At 41.3% G+C, this 18,515-nt stretch overlaps 1 protein-coding gene across 1 annotated transcript; it reads left to right on the forward strand.

The window, feature by feature from the left end:
* Positions 1-3,007: 3,007 nt before the first annotated feature.
* On the forward strand, positions 3,008-9,809 carry LOC144249683 (uncharacterized protein C2orf78-like). Its single transcript, XM_077791822.1, has 3 exons — positions 3,008-3,104; positions 6,325-7,089; positions 7,894-9,809. Exons 1-3 carry the CDS (start codon positions 3,008-3,010, stop codon positions 9,807-9,809), a joined length of 2,778 nt encoding a protein of 925 aa, XP_077647948.1.
* The last annotated feature ends 8,706 nt before the right edge of the window (positions 9,810-18,515 follow it).

Here is an 18,515-nt window from a genome sequence, read left to right on the forward strand (position 1 = left end):
ATCACTCAGTGACAAGAAATCCCTGGAAAGGGGCAAGAATTGGTCCTTTCCCAATATATCCATTCTTAGGGATAGGACAATGCACCCTCCATTTTGGCCCTATGAAAACACTGCCAATAAAAACAAATTTCTAGTTTTTGCAACCTTTTTCCTGAATGCCCACGTCCTGTTAAAGCCTTCAATGGGTAAGTTACCTCCCAGTGTGTAACCTATATAAACCCAGACCAGCAGCCATTTCTAACCAAAATGTCTGCCCATCTGATGCCTGACTCCATAGCTGAATAAAGGCTTTGCTGAATTCATGAGGTCTGCACCCGTCTCCATCATCTCCATCTCCTTAACCTATAGTAGCTGGGGATACCCTTGATTCCTAAGAGAACATAAGGAATGATCTGGCTTACAGATACTCACTGTATGTTCTTAGTCTCACATTACATGCCAGTATTATAGAAGCAAGCTATCTGAGGTATGCAACTGAGATAAAAAGAAAAAATATATACCCTGAAAAAGTTCTTAGTCTCACATTACATGCCAGTATTATAGAAGCAAGCTATCTGAGGTATGCAACTGAGATAAAAAGAAAAAATATATACCCTGAAAAAGTTGACATACTCCAAGCCATATCTTTATACCACCAAACATTTCACAATCCCTCTTAGCTAAGAATTATCCCACACACAACCAGCAAAAAGATATATATATATATATATATATATATATATATATATTCCATAATTAGCAGTGTAAGAGATGGGAAAAATAGGCCTGTAAATGCAATATTTATCTTTATTTATGAGCAATTTTTTCTATATATGCGCTTGATTTCCTGTGGGTTCTTGACATTGTGAATCACACTATCTACTCACTGTCTCTAAGGAAGTCCAAAAGTTAAATAAAGGTCCATTGACAACTAACAGAATATTATTTTTTTAAAAAACACACGACTATAATCCCAGCAGCTTGGGAGACTGAGGCAGGAAGATCGCAAGTTCAAAGCATACATCAGCAATGGCAAGGTGCTAAGCAACTCAGGGAGACCATGTCTCTAATAAAACATAAAATAGGGCTGGTGATGTGGCTCAGTGGTAGAGTTCAATCCCTGGTAAACCCCCACCACCACAAAAAAAAAAAGGTTACCACCAAGAAAAATGAATAAATCCCAGTTGTACTCCCCCAAACCAGCTCAGTACTCATATATATATATTATTACCAATTCAGTCCTGACTGACTTTATCACATTACAAGAGAAAGTGGTGAAACTAACACTCTCCAGGGGATCAAAAGCAAAAGCAATTTAGATGAAGTTGTGCTGAACAGACACACCTCTTACTTGGGTGCACAGCATAACCACAATGCTTTTTCCACAAGCCTCTCTTTGCATGTCTACACAAATCCATCAGGCTCTAAGCAACATAGTGAGACCCTGTCTCTAAAGAAAAATAAAAAGGGCTGGGGATGTGAGGTAATGGGAAAGTGTCCCTGGTTTAAATTCCAAGGACCCGTCCACTCAGCAAAAAAAAAAAAAAAAAAAAAAAAAAAATTAATTGCCTCTTTTATTAACACAAAATGAGACCTCAATGAGTTAACTTGTTTCTAACAAAAAGTTAAAATTTAAAAGTCCATGTTACCCTCTCCTTTATTTATGTTATCCATACTTTTTTATGTTCTCTTAATGTTCTAACTTTTCTCCTGGCCTGCCACCCAAACATGCAAGACAAAGAATGTGAGAAGCCCAAGATTCTATAGTGGCTGTTTGCATGGGGGAGGAAGTCACAGTAACTGCCACACTGGATCCTCTTACATGAGAAGAGAGAGAGGATCCTCAGTGCCTCTCACATATGAAAGAGGCTGATGGCACAAAGTCTACATGGCCAAGGAGCTGTCCTCAGGGAGTTATAAGTTAAAGGAGTACAACAAAACTCCAGAGAGGGAAATTTTACAGGCAACTAAGTCTTCCACCTCTCTAGAGTTTCTGCTATTGTTCAGAGTTCATTTTTCAAAGAATCAACTCACAGAAAAAAAGACCCCTGCTTCTGCAAGTTAAAATAAAGTAATATCAATGTGTACAAGAATGCAGACTCAAGGCTTGTCCATGAAAAAATGTCTACAATGAAGAGGGATGGGGGAAGGAGAGCAGAAGAGAGTTACCAGTCTAACCTGGCCCAGCCCAGGCCAAAGAAAACAGGGATCTAGGAGAAACTAAAGAGAATCTTGGGCCACATCATTCCCCAGAGAATGCACTCAAGGAACTTCCCCCTAGGGCTGGGATTGTGGCTCAGTGGTAGAATGTTAGCCAAGCACTCGTGAGGCACTGGACTTGACCCATGAATAAAATAAAAGTATTGGGTCCATCTACAAATAGGGAAAAAAAAAACAACTTTTTAACCCCTTTCTGAATCCTTGAATACTGCAGTAACTTCAATAATCAAATCAACTTCTGTGGTTCCAGAACCACTATACTTGCTCAACCTAGATGTCTCTTTCTTCCATCTCCAGGGATATTAACTGCATATGTTAATAAAGTAATGTATTACTATTACCTCTTATAGTGTGAAACATAATTTATAACATATTCATAATATTTTAATGAACATTTAAGAGGAACACAGAGATGATATCCCTAACACAAGAGCCTGGGGGAGGGGAGCCATGGGGTGAGCCCATTATGTCCCTCCTGCAGGGCTCACCTACCAGAACTGAGCCATTTAGTTTCTATTATAACTTTCCTGTCACTTTCTCCACCCAATCAACTCTCTTGTCATTTTCCCCACCCAATCCCACCTTCTCCTTCGGAGTCTGACCACTCTATTGGCTACTTCATACCTTTAAACGGCCAGGTTTGTGACATCATTCTCCCACCAAACCTACTGCCACCTGCTAGAATCTTAGGCTTGCCATGTAGTTGTAAACAAATTTGAATCATCGCAAGTGACCAGTGACCAGTGACCAGTAACCAGTCATTAGTGTGGCCAGTAAACAGTGACCAGTGAACTCCATACTGGGAAACATGCATTCTCTAGCCTCAGCCACCCACGCATCCTCTAGGGTGATCTCCTCATCCTTTGTATCTACAATTGATGTGACCTCTTCTCTGACCATGTCAGGTGAGTAAAGAAACTTTTTAAAGCTTTTTATTAGACTTTTTACCTGCCTCAATTTACTAATGGAGTCAAAAGAGCTAAGAATAATAGGGGAAAGGATGGAACTAGAAATCTGGACACCTAATTTCATTTGGAATTTGACATGTACTAGGTATAGAACTGGACTATCTTACTCTCTCACAAAATCTGTTTCCTGATTTGCTACATGAGGATAACAGATTGCCCATGTTCTGGTCCCTTACTTTTCTTGCATCTTGAGGGGCGTGTTTATAGAGAATGAAATCCGATTTCATGGTTGTGTTGTTTCAACTAAAAGAGACAAAACCTAGGCAGGGTGGAAACCAAGAGGTTTCCTCTGTAACAGTTTCCCTTCAAAAAGATTTCTACTTCAGTATTTCAAATTTAGTGCCGTTCATAAAAGGGACATTCACATATTTGGGAGTTTTCTGTTTCAACTAGGTGAAAAGAGAAATAGGGAGAGAGGAGCAGGAGGACAGGGCTGTAAGGAGGCAGATGTTCTTGGGAAAGCAAGTTTGTGACTGTTTAAGCACACGGCAATAGGAACTCGGCGGAGGAAGAAAATATAAAAATAAAGGAGAAGAAAATGTTAGAAAAATAGAGATGAAGAGAATGATGTTGTTGAGAAAAAAAGAGGTTGGTTGGGATGGATGTGGAAGAAAAGCAAAGATTTTATTTAAACCAACAGACAGCATAGAGTGAATGTTCCCAGAGGCTGGTTTAGAGAATGTTTAGATTAACAGACCAGCAAGGAAACTAAGACTTGAATGAGGGTATCACTGGGGTAAGCAGGTTATCAGAAAAGTCACACTTGGCTGTTAGAGTTCTTCTATGATCGCTTTCAACACAGATGATGTTGACAGTTTGAACATGAACATTTTAGAAGTATGTTTTAGAAATGATTCTTCCTCCAAACATGCCAAGGAAAGTGGTTCTAGACAGAGCTGGGGAAATGGCAATTTCCGTGTCCTATTTTGTTCTGATTTTTAAACTACAGTGATTTCTAAAACATGTTTTGTCCAAACCTGCATCAGAAGGACACATTCCTTTGTGTGATATAAGCTGTCAAGGTGAAGCTGTTTTCCATCTTTACAACAGTTTTTTTTTTTTTCTAAAACAGACAATATACAAATGGTCATTGATGATTTCTAAATCTAAGAACCGAAAGAAAGAACTGTATAAGAATAAAAATTCAAGCTCACATCTCTAATTCCAAGTTTATTTAAATAACTATGTGAAGACGTTTTGTTTTGTCTACATTTCAAATAATTGTTTGGGGCTGGGGTGTAAGGTAGCTCAAACATTTTTGTATTAATATAAATGGGAGAAGAAAATGTCAGAATAAAAGACAAAAATTGTTTTAAATTTGTTATTTTATTATACTGTGATGGTTTTCTCAGACTTTAGGGACAAGACTTTTCTCTAAATGTGATAATAAACCAGGCTTCTATGATTTTGTTAAAGCATTTTTTCTGTTTTTTGAATAATCAAAAGGATTATCAGAAAATGTGTTTATATTAATTGAAATATCTACCTAGTGGAATTAATGTCTTTTATTTGGTGTTGGTAATCCTTAGAGGAAGAGAAACAAGAACAGTAATGACTTTACACTTATTGGTTTTTTCTCTAGTATGTACAAAATTTCTTTCATCCTTCCTTCTGTCCTCATTCCCTTCTTCTTTCCCTCACTCCCTCCATTTCTCTCTCCTTCCCTCCCTGCCTTGCTCCTTATGCCTTCCTTCCTTCCTCTCATTCATTCTTTCTTTCTTATTTTCTTCTCTTCTTTCCAGTTCTGAGGATTGAACACAGGGTCTCATGAATGCTAGGCAAGCATGCTACACAAGCTATATCTCCAGGATATTTTATTTCTTTTCTCAGATAGGATCTTGCTGAATTGCCCAGAGTGGCTTTGAATTCCTGGTTTCCTGCAATCCCACTGCCTCAGGCTCCCGGGTGCTGGGACCAGAGGCCCACCACAGCATGCCCAGATTCATCATGGGTTTTGGCTTTAGTTTTCGCTTCTCCACGTGGCTACCCATCTGTTCACCCTACTTAAATTTGTGTTCACTTTACTTCAAATTTGTGTTCACTTTACTTAAAATTACACACATTTTTAGTATAGTTTCTCTGTCTATATGTACAGCTTGAGAATGCATTCAAACTCACCTTCAATTATGAGCTTTGTTTTGATTAAGAGTATTCACTAAAATCAAAGAGAAACATTCACTTTCATAATATTGTATGCATGATAACAGAACTCATTTCTTAGCAAATTTCATATACACTCACTTTTGCTCATATCCATATGTTCATTACTACGTAGTCATTCCTTTTAGTTCTGAGCTGTGTTTGACTTTTGCTTCTATCTTTACAGAACATACTGTAACTCCCTCCAAATGAAACTTTTTGTAATACCTATTTATCAGTTGTAGCTCAAGACAATACTTTTATTTTATTTATTTTTACATGGTGCTCAGGATTGAACCCAGGGCCTCGCATGTTTCAATTTCTTTCAAGAAGCATTTCTTGAGAAACTGAATTTCAGGTAGTCATTTTCATGTAGGATCAGCAGTTAGGCTGAAAGAGGGCAAAGAATGACGCTTAAATTATCATTTGGATGGTCAAACTGAACTCTAGGAAATATCATGTGACCTGGACAAACAAAAGGAGATACTAAAGATCACTGTGGTGATATCAGTACGATTTTCTATGAACAGGGAAAAACAAATTTCTGTATCTCCAGATTTCTGGTCTTTGGAACAAGAGTCCTGGCCAGGGAGAAAGTTTCCATAATCTGTTGCGGATTCTGAAAAAGTCAGTCTCACTTCCCTGACCCTTGGTGTACTCATTTGCTAACTGGTAATGTTGGGGTTTTCTCTGAGTTCGAAAATACTTCAGTTCTAGGGCCAATTCAGGAGTCAATACTAGTGCAGGCTCAAAGGAAAGGTAGGACAGGTAGAAGGATGCTTATAGGGAACAATGTGTGAAGCAGACCACTTGGGACTTCTGTGCCCAATTTGAGAGAAAAGGCAGGTAATCAGAAGAGTACTTGCAGCCATCCTAAATGGAGTGATTTGGGGTCTCTCAATGATTATTGAAATCAGGGCCCTCCTGATTACTACAACAGTAAGATGTCATTGTTTCTTGACTATTGTAAGAATCTGCCTGTCTCATCAATATTTTCACCACCCTCTTCTTCCTACAGAAAATTTCCAAAATTCTTCTTTACATGGAAATGCTGATTCTCTGCAGCTCTCTCTTCCTGTGGTGACCAATGCAGCTTCCCTGACAGGAAGTGTCTGCAACTTCTCCAGAGCCTCTGCTCCAGCTGCCACTTCAGCATGGTTACTGCCCTCAACCTGTGGCACCTCCTTCCAGCCACTCATGGGCAGTGCCTCCCTTTATCAACATGCTAGCACAGCCATGGTGTCTGGGGTTACTGGCCGGAACCAGACTCCCATGGCACCTGCCCCCTGTCCAAGTATCTCTGAGTGGTATATCCCAGGAAGTGCTGAAAAGAGCTCATCTTCACTCAGGGACTTTAATCTGACTGTCAGGTTAAGGCAGATTACAGCAGATTCTTCCCTATCTATGGCATTCCAGGATGACAAAACTTCCGAAGCCAATGTCATGATCCCTGGGTATCCACTACTATCGGGTAGGCTTGTCCAGGTGACACTACCTCAGATTCCAAATCAAGGACATTGCCTCTCACTACCCCACCAAGAAGGAAGCCAGGTCTACTACTATGATCAAAGCTCTCTGGGGACTCTGCTCTCTGGAGAACATTGGCCCTGCCTGCAATCCTATGGCTCTGTGCCATATGCAGGAAGTAGTGCCGCTGCCCCTCAACCAGAAATGGTGACAGTGCTAAAGGAAGTTCAGCCCACAAATGCCCTACCATCAGTCCCTACACCTGTGACCTACTACTCTGTGTCCACTCAGAGTATAGAAGGAACAAATTTTCAAGGTGAGTACAAACAGCAAAAAGGGGAAGGAATAAGATTACCATTCGAATGGAGGGTCCAGTTTTCAGCTGGTAATTGTGCGTCCACACATCCCTAGAATTCAAGTGCTGAGATTTTAACCACAATCTTGTTCAGCAGTCCCCATTTTCAGACTCTGTAAGAGAAGCATGCAGCACAGCATAATGGCCACCCATGCATTTAAGAGACCTCTAGGAGCACACGGAAGGAAGCGGCTGTTCACTATTTTTGCACTCAGTCCAGCTGCACAACCACACTATAAATATATTTCCCTAATTGTACTTTGGTTTAGAAAAATACATCAACACATATCAGGGTGTGACAGTTTAATTGTCCCTTAATTGACTGCAGGATTTAACCTCTGTATGTAGAGATGCTGCCCAAAGCAGGAGTCCAAAACCCACGACCATTCACATTGATCTCATGAGCAACAGCTCCACCCTCTCCTAGTTCATGGTGTTAAGTGTTCTTACATTCTGGGGAGAGTGGAGAGAATTGAGAGGCCCCTATATGAGAACGAGAGACTTCATGAAAGAGTTTTTCTGGGTTTCCCACAGAGGAGACAAGTGCTCTACCAGAAACCCATGCTGCCATGGTGATGAACCAGCCCAAAAGTAAGACTTCAAGGGATCACCTGTAACTAATATGCAACTCTTAACAGATATCTGTCAGTGGTCCTTTAAAAGAGCTAATAGAAATGCTTTCTCCACAGTTGGTGGTTTCCCTGAATAGTGTGTAGCTGGGAAGGGGGAGCATCCTACTTACCATCGTCCTTGATTCCTTTGCAGGGATGGAAACTTCCCTAGGGATGGAGGCTTCCTTGGGATTGCAACCTCCAAGTCAGACATTTTGTCTTCCACAGCCTCCAGAATTCTCATACATCTGCAATAACAGAAAAAGCCAAATAAGTGAGAAAAACTCACAAACTGAACTTGGGGACATTTCCACAATCACTCCAGTCCAGAGTTCCACTGATTTCTTGGCATTGCCCCCAAATCAAAGCCAGAAACAAACAGAGATTAAGAATTTGTGTGAGATTAACACCATGCTCACAGAGCCGCTGGATGCCTACCAAATTGCCATGGAGAACCAGGATCCTCCACTACTCCCTTTAGACATCCCAGAAATCCACCGGCTTCTGGCCTCCGTTGGTCCTCTGGACCAAGAGGAGAAGCCACATTCTGAAAATACCCTTCTAGAAAGGAGTAGCTTGAGTCTTGAGGACCAAGGCACACTTGAAAATGGGACTGAATTTAGCAGTTGTTTTGGAGACCTCACTGCACTGCTGGGGGATATTCAACTTCCTGAGCTTTTCGATTCCTTGAAAGACCTTGACCAAGCTGAAAGTCCCACAATAACAAATTCCAATGACACCAGATCCATCATGGTGAATCAGGGGCAGGAAATCACAAGTGCCTTAAAGGGTCCTAGTGATCCAGTGAGGAACAAAAAACATAAAGCCTCAGAGTCTCCTCATGGAACTCCTCAGGCCAAAATGCAGCTAAGGGACCTAGAGGGTGCATTAGGAGGAGAAGTTGCTCACAGGGATACAGACAGCAGTAGGGCCAATGTGCACACAGCCAAGCACTCTAACAGCAAAGCTCAGGAAGCTGCATCCAGCAGGAACAGCAAGGCTAAGGGCCATGGGCAGGAAAAGACCAAGAGAACCAGGGAAAAAAATTCCAAGAAAGCCGAGGAGAGGAAGCAGCCAGGCAACAGAGTCCAGGCGGAAGAGAAGCCAACTGTGCCCAAACTAAAGCGGAAGAGGAACCAACCTGAGCTTTGCCAGGAGTCCTTTAAAAAGCCTCGGAGCTGTCTCGGCATGCACATGGTGGAGTCGGTGCAGGTTTTCCACGCACTGGGGAAGAAGAATGACAAGAAAACTGGGCTCTCTTCCTCCCGGGCCCCGGGAAACTCAGGCAGTACCCAAGACCCCCGTACATGCCCAGCTATGAAACCAAGGCTGGTGGTTAAGGGTCCTGAGAAATCACAAGTCAAAGCCCAGAATCCAGATATCAGTGCTGAAGGAGAGGGTCCCGCTCCATCCATTTATGAGCCTCCACCACCTGGGAAGGTCAAATTGGTACCTTTGCCTTTTCTGACCCAGGAGAAACCTCCACCTCGACCAGTAATCAATAGGAGGCCACAGTCTCTGGCCTCACGGAGACCCACTGGGGCTTACCCTGCCCAGCCTGGCCCTGCTAGCTCAGCTCAACCCATGGCAGTCAACACATCCCAACCAGCTACTGCCAACCCATCTTGGATTCGTCCTGCCAAGCCAGCTCACCCCGTTTTGACTCATGCCATTCAGTCACGTGTGAGCGCTTCTACCCAGCCTAGTGTCCCTTGGTCTGCTGCTTCTGGGCCTGCACCCTACAAAACATCATCTTGTACTTCTCTTCATTGGCAACCCATTCCCAGGGTTGGGACCAAGCCCCAGTCACAACCGCCCAAGCCTCAAAACCAATATCTCCTCCAAGACTTTGCCTTACAACCAATTCCATGGAGGAAACCCAATGTTGCTGGGCAAGTAGTATCAACTCCCATCACCAAACAGCAGAGGCCAGAGCGGGAAGCCATGAAGAAGAAGGCTCAACAAGAGCGTGAGAATGCTGCCAAGTACACTGCTTTGGGGAGAGTGCAGTGTTTCATTGAGAGGGAAAGAGAGATGGAGATTTCTCGCTACTATGGCTACACAATGTAAGAGCTGCTAAGATCAGTGGTGCCACTTAGGGACCAAATAGTTTTCCACATGTATCTAGATAGAGTCATACACATTTATTTATTCTCAGATGCTTTCAACGTTTAATAAACTTATACAAAGAAATGTAATATTATTCACTAATACATAATAAAGAGGCCTTCTGGTACCACTGAGAATTGTTAGAAAATAAAGAGGCCTTTCGGTACTACAAGGGTACCAAATAGTGTTCTCATATACACATAGATAGATACATGAGAATTTATTCATAGTTGAAAAGGTAGTATAGTTTAATAAAGAAATGCTATAGTATTGATTAGAGGGTAAGTAATAAAGAGGCTTTATATTGCCATTTGAATATCAAATAGTTTTATACGTATATATACAGAGAGGTACATAGATACAAAAGTGTTCACTTATATATTTTTAAGACTTAATATACTTGAATAAAGAAATGTAATAGTATTGTTTGAGAGATAAGTAATAAAGATGCTTCCTGGTACTGCTTGGGCATCACATAGTTTTCCACATGTGTAGATATAAATTTTATAAATATGTAGATACAAAGATACAAATGTATTCACTCTAATATATTTTTAAAGTTTAGTCAAATTGAAGGAAGAAATTCCATAGAATTGGTTAATAGATAATAAAGAGGCCTTGTGTTACCACTGGGCTATCAAACATTTGTCCTCATAGACATATGAATATGTACTCATTCCAATATACTTTTAAAACTTAATAAAATTGAATAAAGAAATGTAATGGAATTGATTAATAGATAATAAACAGGAATTTTGAGTTTGAATGGCTGTTAAATGTGGTTTATTTTGGTAGCGGTGTGGATCACAGCCTACATGAGAAGAAAGGAACTCAAATTTGGCCAGGATAATAGAAGTAAAGGCTAGGAATGGGGGAAAGAGGAAGGCATGTCATCCAGCACTAGGAAGGCAAAAAGAAGACAGATGTATGGGTTTACTGGAAGAATCAGGAATTGGCAAAATGGCTGACCAATAACACAATGTTTGAAACGAGGGTTAAAATGATAAAATGTCAAGCAAGTTGAAAATGATAGGAGACGGGTTCAGGTTGACCAGAAGAAATGCAAAAATCAAACAAAAAACTCTCATGGAGAATGGCTGAGTTTTGGTATACCTGAATGGCATTTTCAAAAATAAGATTCAGGGCACATCCCCACCATGATTGGGTCACTTAAGATCCTAGCTGGGAAAGGTGAATACAAAACACGGGGAATCTACCAGGGGTGTTACAGGGTTCTCAGTTACCCTGAGGGAAGCTGATAACTGGAACTTGGCCAAGTGAACTCAGCAGCATGAGGCCCACCCAGAACATGGCCTGGAATAAATCACCATTGACTCAACACCCATGCACCAGGGCAGCAGAGAGGCACTACTTGAATGAACCTTCACACACAAGGCCAGTACCACTCTGACACTTTACTAATGGTTGAGAAGCAAGGCCTCAATCTGAGGCTTGTGTCCTCAAGTCCTCAGTGTTGGCAAGGGCCCCCTGCAGGCAGCCAACCTGGCTTTTAGAGCACACCATAGAGACGTTGGGGTAGAGGGTGAAGGAGAGAGATCACACTTGAAAGGGGGTTAAATACTGAACTGAGAAGCCTGTCAGGTCCTCTTCCATTGATTCTGGCAGATGCTGTCTTCAGGGACCATTGCCATGAACCGAAGCTCACAAGGAAAACATCACTCCTTGGCTTCCATCTCCACCCAACGCAAGCAGAGTGCGCATGTGCAAAGAGCAACCTGCCAACAGCTGCAGGACCCAGCAGCCCCAACAGCTTTTACCCATTCCCTCAAAACTGCCAGTCACCATCTTCACCACTCTTCCCACAGGAGACATCACCTTTTCCCACATTTTGGAAACTTCCAGAGATATTTGACCCCAAAATATATGTATCACAATTTGTTAAATTATCTGACCTACGGATTTCAAATGTAACCTTTATGACATATTAAATTCCTATGCGTATTTGCATTCTTCTTTGTAGAATTTGCCTGGCTTTCTTGCTTTTCCTATTTACCAGGTCTCTAGGATATTTTTTATCATGTTTTTCCTTTTTAAAAAGAAAAAATTCATTATTCTTTCTTTTTAGACATCTATTATGTTCATTCATGTTTTCCCTTTTAGATTAGTCTTATGTTGATTTCTACCATCTCATCTAATCTCCACTTATGTTGTTCTTTTTTATTATGAAACATAAAACTCAACATTTCAACCATTTTTATGTGGATAACTCTACAGCATTAAGTAGATGCACAATGTTGTTCAAGCATTATTCACTATCCAAATCCAAAACTTTCCACCATCCCAAACAGAAAGCTATATCCATGATATAATTTTCCATTCCCCTCTCATGTTCTGTCCTATTTTGCATTGCTTGGCCTTCTGTTTTTTAGCTAGTTTTGAAAGAGTGGGCTACCATCTGATGTGCTTGGGGGGTTCTTTTCTGACTTGTTTTCGTCGTCTGAGAGGATGCTATTCTCCTGTTTCTTAGAATACCTTTATTTGGGATTTGGTTTCCTTCTTTTCTTGCTATGCACTTTTATGCAAAATTCATTTTCTTTGTAAAAGTATGGTTGAGGATAGAGTTTCTTATGTGACGGTACGACAACTTCCACCTCTCCTTCCTCCACCTCTTCTTCTTCCCTCCAGTTCTGTCCGTCCCCATTTTCCCTTTGCTCTCCTCCTTCTCCTCCTCTTACTTCTTGAAGTATTAAAAACATGTCGACTTATTTTCTAAAACTTTCTGGCTGTTTACACAGGGAGTTTTATCCTTTGTGTCTATTGTTCCTCCCAGCGATTTCTCCTCTGGGTGAGGCCTTGTCCTGAAAAGGAGCATTGGCTGTTCATTTTTCAAGAGAGTTTAGGGGCTGGACAGCGTCAGCCCTTCCGATTTGAATGTGGGACATTTGTACTTACAGCTGCTCCTCAGTTTCCACAGAGAATTGCACCCAGGACCCCTCAAAGACATCAAATTCCACAGAGTCGAAGAGAGACTGCACACATTCAAATTATCTAAATCATCTCTAATTACTTATTATAACTACAATGTAAATGCTATGTAAATAGCTGTTGTACCATATTGATTATACAACGTATAGTACATTTTGTAGGACACCTACTGCACTCACTTTGGGGTTGGCCAGAACTCCTCTCAGTTTCAGCTGCTCTTCTCCTGCTGGCCCACAGTGCTTTGCAGGAATGCCTGCTAGAGCTTTGAAAGCCTCCTGTCTCCCATTTCCTCTGGTGCAAGTGCTGCTGCCAGGCAGGTCTGGTGCCTCCTGCTGGTGGTTGGCCCTATCCTTTTGTTCTGAGGTTCCTAGGGAACACTGTGTTCTCTACTTTTGTGGTAAATGCTACTCCAGGGTTTGGCTTTCTTTCATCTATTTCCATGGCCTCTAGGCCAAACGTGTCTTTTTCTTCTCTTTGTTTTGGGAGACTCCAAACTACAATTCTGCCTGCATCTTTCTGAAATCTTCATGGATAACATAATTATTTTAAATTGAGAACGTTGCAGGTTTCAGTTCCCTGAAGCAGAGCTTCATTTCCCCCAAACTAGTTAAGACTAAGGCAGACTGTGAGTCCCCTGTAAAGACCATGGCACCTGGTGTCTTTGCTTGCTATGTTGGTGTTTGAGTGAGAAGCAATCTCAAGGTTCATGGGGGAGGGACATCTGGCCACAGGAAGAGGGAGTAGTCTGCGGGACAGGTGAAGAATGGGGACATGGCCTCTAGTCCAAATGTGTCTTTTTCTTTTCTTTGTATTTTCTTTCTGAACACATTTGAGAAGGAATCTCCTATTTGCTCTCCTTCCCCTGTGGGTGGGGGTGGGGTGTCGGGTCTATACACAGTTTCCTTGTCTTCCTTAGCATCATCTTTCCAGTTGTCCAGGCCAGAAACCTTTGACATCCTTTGATTCCTTTCTCTCTCTCCCAATTACACACTCGGAATTTTAGTAAATTTCATCTGCCCTCTCTTCACATCACATCTAAAACCTACCCACTTCTAACTCCATTCCTCCATTTCTGCTGTAGCATAATCCCTAACCATTTACTGCCTTTCTATCCCCATGATAGGGGATACACACGTTTTCCATAAAAAGACAGATAGATGGTGAATACATAACTGTCTGTGAGCCAGATTGTCTCTGTCTGCACAGCTCCACTCTGCACTTGTAGCATGAACGTGGCCACGCAAAATAGGAGAACACATGGATTAGCTCTGTTTTAATAAAACTTTACTCACAAAAACAGGCTGTACTGCTTTACAGACTCTGGCTCTGCCTGATCCACTGCTATGCTCCCTTTCAATCACTCCACCCCAGACCCCCTGAGCCCACTTGCTGTTCCAAGCCTAAAAAACACTCCTCACCTCCTTCAAGCCTCTTCTCAAATTGTACCTTTCAATGAGGCTTTGTCTGACTACACTGCAAGCACCTCTCAGGGTTTCTCCCTTCCTTCCATCTGATTCCCTTCACCAGGGACTACATCTCCTGTACTGTTGTGAACCTTTCAATACATTTTGTAATTTAATTCTTCGTTGTCTTTATGGTTTAGACTTTCCATCACTCCCTTGCCCGGCAATTCCTAAAATGTAAGACCCTCGAGAGCACAAAATTTTCTCATATGTTGTTCATTTCCATGTGTCCCATGTCTTAAACAGTGTCTCAAAAATAAGAGCTGATCAGTACATGTTTGTTGAATGGCATATACCCAAAGGGCTTAAAATCACCATACTATACTAATGCTGACACATTCAAGTTTACAGCAGCTCAATTCATAATAGCTAAATGATGGGACCAACAGAGCCCTTTAACAGATAAATGGATAAATAAAATGTGGTATCTATGTACAATGGAATATTACTCAGTGATAAAGAAGAATGAAATCATGGCATTTGCCAGTCGAGGGATGGAACTGGAGACTGTCATGCTAAGAGAAATAAGCCAATCTCCCAAAAGCCAAAGGCTGAATTTTCTGTGATATGCATAGATGCTAACACAGAATGTTGGGGGATGGGGGAGGGAAGAGTAGAAGTTCATTGGATTAGAGAAAGAGGAATGAAGGGATGGAAGAAGGTGGGAATAGGAAAGGCAGTAGAATGAATTGGTCGTAGGTTTTCTGTGTTCATGTGTGAATACATGACCAGTTAACTGCACCACACAAACAACCACAAGAATGGGAAGTTAGGGATACGTGGGTTGGGCAGTTGGACACTGGGACCAAGGGCTAAAGGTGAGAGACTGAAAAAATGCAGACCACCCAGGCACTGCTTATTTCTCCAGCTCTGACCCGCTGTTTTACCAGGGGTCTAATCAGGCCTCTGTCTGTCTCCCTCCGGAGTAGACCACAGGACTCATCTAAACAGCCTTCCTACACCAGCTCCTCTCCAGATGGCCAGACAAAAGCTCCAGAACAGGACTGTCTCCTGGGACATTGACTCAGCAGACAAGTTCATTGGTGGCAGGGCTGCCACTGTTGGTGTGACCAGATCATAGGCTGGTTTGGAACTGTGTTTGGAGAAATGATGTTTCCCTAAACGTCTTCCCCAAGACCAAACAAACACAAAAGAATGCAAAGTTATACTCCATGTATGCCTAATATGTCAAAATATACTCTACTATCATGTATAAACAAAAAAAATCAATAATTTAAAAAAATTTGAAATTAGAAATACAAAAATGTTATAGTAGTTGCTTATTAGCCACTTTATAAACCCAGCTTGACCACTGGCTATGCCAGTGACAACTAAACCAGAATATAAATGTGTGTCCAACCAAGTTCAATTCGACTTGCCAAATTGTTACCTATCGGATCCCCAGGTTATGTGCAGGCTAGACTCTCACTGTCACCTTCCCCTCACCTTCCTGTGCCCTCCACCCTCCCCCACTCTCATTTTCTCCTCTTCCTGGGTAGGCATTGATCTCTGTCCCGGGTAGAAACCCATCTCTCAAGCAACAGCTCTTCTCCTATGCCTTTTAAGGCCATTGGCTCTTCTGTTTGATGGTCACCTTCCTCTTCCTCTTTGCCATGTGAGGCTCTGTGGGGTCACTCACTCATCCCTGCTTCTTTGACTCCACTCCAATCTGGGTGTGGGAGTATGCTGAGGTATACACCATTAAAGGATGTTCCTCTAAACTCCTCCCCCAACACCAAACAAACACAAAAGAATGGAAAATTATACTTCATGTAAACCTTATATGTCAAATAAAGTTTATATATATATATATATATATATATATATATATATACACTTTATATATATACTTATATGTCAAATAAGGTTATATATATATATATATATATATATATACTCTACTATCATGTATATACAAAAAGAACAAATAAATTTTAAAAACTTTTAAAAATTATAAATACAAAACAGATACAGTGTCTGCTTACTACCCACTTTATAAAGTAAATGTGTAAACCAAATAGAAAATGATAAAATCACTGACCTGAAGTACACCAAAGAACCCTAAAGTTTCTTATGGCATTTAACTCTTTTAGAAATTCTCAACCTTGAGATGAAACGTTTAACTGAAACAAAGATTTTGAATTACTTAATATAAATCATATAGTGCATAGCTAACTAGCCATAAAAAGGAACAGAGTATTTATAAAATAAATTTAATCATTAATTTTAACAGACACACATATTAAAGATCTTTCCATGCATGAGGAAGAACATGTTTTCCCAATCTGTCATTTCCTTGCTGACAGGAGATACCAGTCTTTAAAGAAACTAGGTGGTGCTCCAAACCACATATTACGCTTCATGTTATAGATTTACACGTATGGTTTTACTGCCACCTTTTTCTTGAATGCCCAACTAAAAAATACCACTATGTTCCCTTCCCCAATACCCAGCAAATTCTGGCTAGTACAGAAGGTCAGGAAAATCAATAAGGCAAGTGTTCCCACATACCCTGCAGTATCCAGTCCCTATACCCTTATCTCATATCCCAGCCTCCACCACACATTTCTCAGTGCTCCACCTGAAAGCTACTTTGTACACTATTCCCCTCCATCCTGGCTGATGCTCACTTATGCCTTTACCTGGACTGACTCAGGCACTAATGTGTCTCAGCAGCTCACCTCAGCTCTTCTCCCATAGGGCGTCCAGGATAGTCCCTAATTCTTTGGCCAGGCTCTCCAACAAGACATGCCCACCTTAAATTTATCCCCCAGCCATCTCATACAACATGTAGATGATCTCCTGCTCCGAAGCCCATCCCCCAAATTGTCCAAACATCAGCAACACCCTACTTAATGCCCTGGCCTCCTAGGGTACAAGGTCTCTCAATCTAAGACCCTGCTCTGCTCCCCTCAGGTGCAGTAGTTACATATCCTACTGACCTCCCAACTCCTATACAATACCCGCAGAATGACTCTAGGCCTTAAAGAACATTCCCCTACCTTCTACTAAAAGAGATAAGCTTTCCCTCTTAGGCCTTTTTCAGTATTTTCACATCTGGATACCCAAATCCTTTTAGGAAGCCTCAAAAGAGAATCTTTTAGATCTTCTTCCATCTCCCCATTCCTTTTCTTCCACCATTTCTACTCTCCAGAATTCTCTTCTGGAATCCTTAACTCTTTATTTACCAATCCCTAATAAGCTTTTCTTCCTGTCACTCCACTCAGACAAAAAGAACAAAGGAGTCCTTGGGACTTCTTTACCAGAAGCCAGGGAAAGGGAATATCCCCCACCCCAGGACATTCTCATCCAAACAATTAGAATTAGTTTATCAAGGTTGGCCCTAGCCTCAAGGTTTAAGAGACTGTAGCTCTACTGATCCCTGAGGCCAGAAAAAAAAAAAAAAAAATTTTGACATTTGCATTATGTCAACCTTTTTCTATTCTTATCACACACTCTCTTTCAGAACTTCTCAGCTGCTGGTCATTTCTCTCCAATCCACCAACATTCCCCAAACCAGAGTCCAATGACTGCATGCACAATTCCTGGATCCCATAACTAACTAGCAACAAAACTCCCTATTAAACTCTGTCACTCTTCTTCCAACAAAAAACCCCTCTGCCCCTGTGATTTCTCACTCTTGTCCTGACACCCTTGATTTCTATTTTTTAAATTTTTTTTAATATTTATTTTTTAGTCGTAGTTGGACGCAACACCTCTATTTCGTTTATTTATTTTTATGTGGTGCTGAGGATCCAACCTAGTGCCCCGCCTGTGCAAAAAGAGCATTCTACTGCTGAGCCACAAACCCAGCCCCATCCTTGATTTCTTAGTGAACCCCTTTTCACATATAACTAATCAGCCAATCCCTGACTCCCCAGACTGGTTCATAATTGGAAGCTCCCACAAAGAGTCCCTGTTGGATATGGAAAATGACAAACTCCAAAATACTGTGGCATGGGAAGAGGGAGTAAAGAAAAAAAACAGCATATCGATGGCATTGATCATTTCCCATTGCATTCTTTCCCAGTGACAGAAAAAATCCCTAGAAAGGAAGCCAGAGCATTGATCCTTCCACAAATAAATCTTTTCCCAGTAACACTACAATGGGACTCCGAAGGGAAAGAGTTAAACACAGAATGCTAACCCCAGACGCTCCATTTTTCTCCAAGTAAAAACACTGTACAGTAAAAACAAATTTTCAAATTCTCCCAAACCTGTATCATGAGTCCTCCTTAAAATAAGTCACCTCTCTGTA

The sequence above is a fragment of the Urocitellus parryii genome, chromosome 12, assembly GCF_045843805.1.
Source record: "Urocitellus parryii isolate mUroPar1 chromosome 12, mUroPar1.hap1, whole genome shotgun sequence".
Lineage (NCBI taxonomy): Eukaryota > Metazoa > Chordata > Mammalia > Rodentia > Sciuridae > Urocitellus > Urocitellus parryii.

What these genes read in the sequence shown, in the direction of transcription:
- LOC144249683 (XM_077791822.1), top strand. Translation starts at nt 3,008, where the DNA reads ATGCATTCTCTAGCCTCAGCCACCCACGCATCCTCTAGGGTGATCTCC. An exon ending in CTCTTCTCTGACCATGTCAG is followed by an intron (nt 3,105 to 6,324) that starts GTGAGTAAAGAA and finishes TTCTTCCTACAG; the next exon opens with AAAATTTCCAAAATTCTTCT. An exon ending in AGAAGGAACAAATTTTCAAG is followed by an intron (nt 7,090 to 7,893) that starts GTGAGTACAAAC and finishes ATTCCTTTGCAG; the next exon opens with GGATGGAAACTTCCCTAGGG.